The sequence below is a fragment of the Ipomoea nil genome, unplaced genomic scaffold (assembly GCF_001879475.1).
Source record: "Ipomoea nil cultivar Tokyo-kokei standard unplaced genomic scaffold, Asagao_1.1 scaffold2759, whole genome shotgun sequence".
NCBI lineage: Eukaryota > Viridiplantae > Streptophyta > Magnoliopsida > Solanales > Convolvulaceae > Ipomoea > Ipomoea nil.
The window spans coordinates 62,299-68,298 of NW_017619187.1; the positions used below are offsets into that span (position 1 = coordinate 62,299).

The 6,000-nt window shown below is 36.9% G+C and overlaps 1 protein-coding gene across 3 annotated transcripts; it reads right to left on the reverse strand.

The window, feature by feature from the left end:
- Nucleotides 1-848: 848 nt before the first annotated feature.
- Nucleotides 849-4,333, reverse strand: LOC109156897. 3 transcript variants are annotated; one of them, XM_019304781.1, is made up of 7 exons: nucleotides 3,975-4,330; nucleotides 2,906-3,596; nucleotides 2,450-2,747; nucleotides 2,264-2,336; nucleotides 2,090-2,180; nucleotides 1,862-1,941; nucleotides 849-1,438 (listed from the first exon to the last, which is right to left on the reverse strand). In XM_019304781.1, the coding sequence occupies exons 1-7, from the start codon at nucleotides 4,062-4,064 to the stop codon at nucleotides 1,160-1,162; spliced, it is 1,602 nt and encodes a 533-aa protein (XP_019160326.1). In that variant the 5' UTR covers nucleotides 4,065-4,330; the 3' UTR covers nucleotides 849-1,159. The 3 variants fall into 3 exon arrangements, with proteins under 3 accessions (XP_019160326.1, XP_019160327.1, XP_019160328.1); XM_019304782.1 differs by having other exon boundaries at nucleotides 993-1,438; nucleotides 2,264-2,340; nucleotides 2,457-2,747; XM_019304783.1 differs by lacking the exon at nucleotides 849-1,438 and adding an exon at nucleotides 1,487-1,755 and having other exon boundaries at nucleotides 1,794-1,941; nucleotides 3,975-4,333.
- Nucleotides 4,334-6,000: the final 1,667 nt, after the last annotated feature.

A 6,000-nucleotide genomic window follows, 5' to 3' on the forward strand; every position in this document is an offset into this window, starting at 1 on the left:
TGAGTGGCAAAGTAACCAAATGATTCCAATAAAGAAACGTATAGCTCTATGCCTCTATCTAGTATCTATTCTATGAAACTTCTATACGTCACAATTCAATTATATGCAAACCTTTAAAATTTAGTAAAAGAAAATTCAAAATTTTGACCCTAAAAATAATTTATTTCTCGCGATTCAAGTATTAATTGCTGACTATAATATTTGAACAAACATACTTTTATACTCTGTAAAATGTTATTATATTCTTAGTGTGATTTACAAGTGCCTTTCGTTTTAAAATTTTCAATTGCCACCTCATCAATTTTTATTTTTTATTTTTTTAAAATAATGCCAGCTAGCAAGCTTGGTGTTTTTGTAAACTTCACTACTGAAAATTATGAAAGTGATCTTAAATCAAATCGAAAGCCTTGTTCCGACCACTTTTGGTATCCGGAAAAGTTATTGTTGCTATTTCCGACCACTTTTTACTTTCGACTTGATTTAAGATCACTTTCAGGTGGTCGAAAATTCCATAATTTCCAGCCGTGTTTGTTAATGGAAGCTGCCATTTGGTACTTTTCTTGTCTTTTTTTTTTTTTTTTTGGTTAATATTTTAAAGTGATGTGAAGTTGGGATCCACTTTTGAAAGTGAATTGAATTTGTGAAAATGTAGTGTAAATAGTAAATGAATTCCAAAATTAGTAATATGAAATTAATACCACTTTTGAAGGTGAGAGAGTATTAAAGAAATAAGGATAACCTCGGATATATTTGCAAGAATCGGAGGTTGGAGTTGTAATTTCTAAAATAAAATAAATGAAAGAGAAAAAATGTATCAAAAGGTTTTAGCATTGATATAACAGTAGAGATATTAATGAGTGCTGCGCTAGTAAAGAGCTGAGGTTTTACTCTTTACAGTGATTTCTAAACAAAATTTTCACATGTGAAGTTGGATTCTCCAGCCAGGATATGAACAATCAAAATGGATACATGTATGTATAATGTATGTATACTCATCACTCAAACTTTCTTTTTCACAACACTGCAATATTACAATTATGCAGAAGGAACAATGTACAAGCTAAGGTGGAGCAATGAACAAAACCCCTTGTTGTATTTTTCCATATTACTCTCTATCTTTGCTACATCACACCTTCCCATCCTAATGCTTCAACTTCAACTAGCTCCCACTAAATGTTTCTGGATTTTCTATGTCGGTCTGATGATGTTGAGGACCGACCTGCGATGTTGTTGTTGCTGTTGCTGTTACTGTTTGGTTTGGCTGTGGCGGCCACCGCCCTGGAGGTAGCGCGACTTGAGGATTCTCTTGGCGGTGTAACAAAACGCGCCGCCTTCTTCGCCATCTGAAGTACTCGACAAGAATGGAACTTCCACTCATTGCAACACCAAACCCCGCAAATGTGGAGAGAAGAATCGACAGAACTGCTTGCACATGAACCTAGTAAAAGATGCACAACTCTCCTCAGTTCCACGTCGTGTCAACATACTACTGTAGAGCTGTCAAAACAGGCGAGCCCAACCCATACAGGCTGACCCGTCACGAGTTGGAGAGAACTACATGTTCTTGCTATGAACAATACTCTTAAATTCTAGTATATTATATATACCACATTTAAATTAAAAAATATTTAAATAAACGTGGGGTGGGAGTAGGGGTGGCGGGTTACATAGGCCAACCATTATAGCCCGGGTACTCCCACGGGCTAAACGGGGCGGGGCGGGGAAATATTCAACCCGCCCTGTCCAAAAGCCTGGGTTGGGTCGTTTTGACAGCTCCACATACTACGCTTGGGCTAAACGGCTGGGTTGGGCCGTTTTGACAGCTCCAGATACTAGAATAGTAGCTAGGATGAAATCTTACCAGAGAGTAGAAAATATGTGCAAAGAGCACCACAAATGCAAACTGGACTGATGCATACACCCATACAAATCTTCTCTTTACTGCATAAAACAACAAGATGTTATATGACACTATCGAAAAACAACAACTCTATGTTCTATGTTAGCTATTGCAAGTTTTTTCCATATCAGATAGATATATTTAACCCCTTCCTCTCTATTATGTTTCCATAACGTCAAACGAACATACCCATTGTCGAAGATGTCATAGATCCAAGGAGGCCGAGTACACAAGAAAAGGGCAGCGATATGGCAATTGCACCCGTCCCCATCTTTCCAACCTGAAGACATAACATTATTAACAAAACAAGAAAACCTCGTATAGCTATTTTGTCTTCTGGTAATGAAGAATTGTTAATCGTACCAGCAGCTGCTCGAGAAAACAGAAGTATGCAAGCATGCTGACAATGACGAGAATGGGAACTTCCTGCCAAACCCTGCATAGACAGAGCCAGCATTTAAGAATATGTTCGAAAGCAGAACAATAGTGATTGTAGATTTGGAAGCCAAGGAAAAAGCTAAACCGTAAAAAAGAATGCTGTGAACTTGCCTGTGTCCATTTACATCCATTTGATTGAACCGAGCTGCAGCAGCGTTTGCATTTCGGATACTCTGGATACGCAGTAGAGTGACAGGCAGATTACGGACCTCGTGCTTGCAAACATCACACGTCTTGTTACCCTTGATGCTAAACCATTTTATGGCGCATTCTTGGTGAGCCAGAGCAAGCTCGCCTTTGCAGCTGCACTCCATCTTGAGCGTCTCTCCGCCTTCGCACAATTCAATCAAGCAAATTCGACAAACCGCCTCTTCTTCGGGTATATCTTCGCCTCCGTCCTCATTTTCTTCTGAGCAATAAGCAAACGTCAGAAACAGAATGTGACCAAAATTGAAGCATGTGCTCCATCTGAACTAAAAGCTTAAGTTGCTGATAATTGGATTGCATATTTATGTTTATATATTATATGCTCAACACACCCCCTCACGTGTATTGAAGCGCAATTACCAGAATCTCGTTTTGGAGTGGGTGCAGCAGAGACAATGGACTCCAAATCCTTCAAGCAAGGCGTTGAAGGAATAACGCGAAAGAAAGATTCCACTTTGCGGGCGCTTCCATCCTTGTTAACCACCGGGAGAGAAAGGGAACGAGGAATGCGGAGTTGTGTTCCTTTGGAGTGCAGCGAAGTAGGAGAAGTTACAGAAGCAGTGCTTACACTTCCTCCCCCGAGTGCAGGCTCGGGGTTCAAGTCTGCAAGAGGATCAATGGGCAAAGACGAGGTCCTCTTAATGCGAGGCGTGAACATTTTAGAGAGTGACCAAGACCTGGAGATGGAGATGGACACTACTTTGTCTTGTGGAGCTGTGGCAGAACAACCCAAATCAATATCTGGAGCCTTCTCCATATCCAGATTGGAATTATGGGACATGAAGTTTAGTTTGGGCAGTAAATTCCTTATGGATGATTTGGCTCTGGGGAGGTGGCCTGGAGATCCATTCACTCTGGGATCAGAAGGACTAGGAGTCACAAGAAAATTCACCTTCTTTGCAGTTGGGGTAGGGGTCAAAAGCTTCTTAATCTGAACAATTTCTTCACGGGAATTCTGCAAACTCATCATAGGTATTTCCAGTGAAAGATTGGGCCTTCTCCCATGTTTAACTTGTGTTATTTCTTCAATTATTCCAGAGGAACTTAGAGACTGTAAAAAAGCAAGAAACAAGAAAGTATCACAAAAAGGATCCTAATTTCAACAAGGAATCAAAACCCATCATCTTCAATACCAAGAACTCTAACAATTCATATCTAATAAACCCAAAAAAAAAAAAAAAAAAGTATGGTGGTATCCAAGAAACCTAGTTAATGACAGTTGGCAAGTGAACATAATACAGAACTGAACTTTACTTTGTCTTAAGAGCAAAAGAGAAACAGAGAAAACCAGCCAGTATACCATTTAAGCATATCTGGGGGGGAGAAAAAAAGGGTAAAACCAAAATGATTTCAAGCTCCCAAAAAGCCCTTGAAAAGGCCAGAAAATCTTGAATAAGAGTACTGGGCAAACAAGACACTAAGAACATACCTTAGGGATTGAAATCCCAGTTTCTCTTCTTCCACCATTCTGCACATCTTCCCCCTCACTCAAGAAAGTTTCTTTCTTTTCCCTGTCCATGACACCAGTACGCTGAAATCCGGCAGTTTTGCCAGAAATCCTCAAACAAACAAGGCTGTTACGCTCCAAGAGAGCTGGGAAATGAAAAATATGATGATATGAACCTCGTCGTATAAGTCCTAGATAGGGAAAATGTTGAGAAGAAAGCAAAAGTTGAACGACATTTGCCTGTTATTCTTTGATAGTGTACAAGATTCTTTCGCAGTTTCGCATGAAAAGGGTGATTAGACGCTTCAGGACCAAAGTTTGGCCCGTCACTTATACTGCTAACCACAAAATGTTTATGATTAGGTTGTTATCAACGCTTGCTGTGAGGAGCGGTCTATTAAAGCCTAAAGGGGCGTTTCAAATTAATGAAGGGTAGATGAAGAATTATGTTAATTTTTTTTTATTATTATTGAGGAGATACTTATGAACAGATATTTACATTGTAATAGAGTCGATAGTATTAAAATTATGTTAATTCATAATTCATACTTCTCCAAAAGGGAAAATTCTCCGCCCGATTCGACAGAGCATTTAGGAGGATGTAAATCATTGCGACTCAATGACTCATAAATAAGGTCAAATGCCCCGTAGTTAAAGTTTGCATACTGAATCATTGAGCTAAGTCCGTACGGACATTCATAATTCATTTGCAATGTAATTAAAATGAAGATATGGAGTAAACAATACGGAGTAATATCTCGATATTTAATTATAAAAATCATTATATGAATATAAAGGAATAAGGTTCAAATTGGCCACTGAACATAACCTGAAAATGCAATTAGGCCACTGAACAAAAAAAAAAAGTGCAATTAGGCCACTGAACACTCCAAAAATGTGCAATTTCACCTAATAGCAGGTTACCCTCAATTTTAGCAGGTTATCTGCTTACGTGGCAGCTGAGTTGGCATTTTAATTAATTTTTAATAAATTTTAATAATAACTTTTTATTAAAAAAAATTTAAAAAAATAAAAACGACTTTATTTTATTTTTTATTTAATTTTTTTCCAATTTTTTATAAAATTTATTATTAAAATTAATTATTAAAAATTATTTAAAAATTATTAAAAATGCCAACTAAGCTGCCACGTAAGCAGGTAACCTGCTAAAATTGATGGTAACCTGCTATCCGGTAAAATTGCATACGTTTGGAGAGTTCAGTGGCCTAATTGCACATTTTTTGAGTGTTCAATGGCCTAATTGCACTTTTTTTCCGTTCAGTGGCCTAATTGCATTTTCATGCTACGTTCAGTGGCCAATTTGAACCTTATTCCGAATATAAATTAATAGTATAAATTAGTGGGCCAAACATATTTTTTGAATAAATCCTATATATAATAAAGCTATATGGTCTTGTAAAAATTGAATGTTGCATTTAATTTTCACAAGACCATATGACTTTAAGATGTGAAAGTCTTGTGAAAATTAAATAGGCTTTAAGATGTGAAAATTACTTTAAGATGTGAAAATTAAATGCAACATTTAATTTTCATATCTTAAAGTCATATGGCTTTAAGAAGCATGCATGCAACCCCAAAGTCCATAAGTTTGAAATTAATATATAGCATAGCTATGTGGCTAAATATTTAAGATTGTTGATGTGCATATTGAGGACTACGGAGACAAAGATGCGTTATTCGTGGATTCATCGGATACTATCCAACAACACTCTCCAACTTAATTGACGTGAAGTAGGCTTAGTAACATTAAGATTATATTCTCGAATTATTAGTTCTCATCTTTTATTTATTACACACTTAATTCGATAGTATTTGGAAGAAAAAAATCAATGTTCTAACTAAGATTGTGATTTTGGTCTTTAAAGGTCAATTGTATGTTGCTACATCTAGAGTTAGAAATCTCAATGGTTTAAAAATTTTGATCCATGGTGACTCTAAAATTGTAATTCAATTACTATTGTAGTTTACTAAGTTCTTAAAAATTTAT

Coding starts and splice junctions, on each gene's coding strand:
- LOC109156897 (XM_019304781.1), bottom strand. CDS start 4,064: ATGGACAGGGAAAAGAAAGAAACTTTCTTGAGTGAGGGGGAAGATGTG. Junction 2,748..2,905: donor CACTCCAAAACGAGATTCTG/GTAATTGCGCTT, acceptor CTTATTGCTCAG/AAGAAAATGAGGACGGAGGC. Junction 2,337..2,449: donor ATGGATGTAAATGGACACAG/GCAAGTTCACAG, acceptor CTGTCTATGCAG/GGTTTGGCAGGAAGTTCCCA.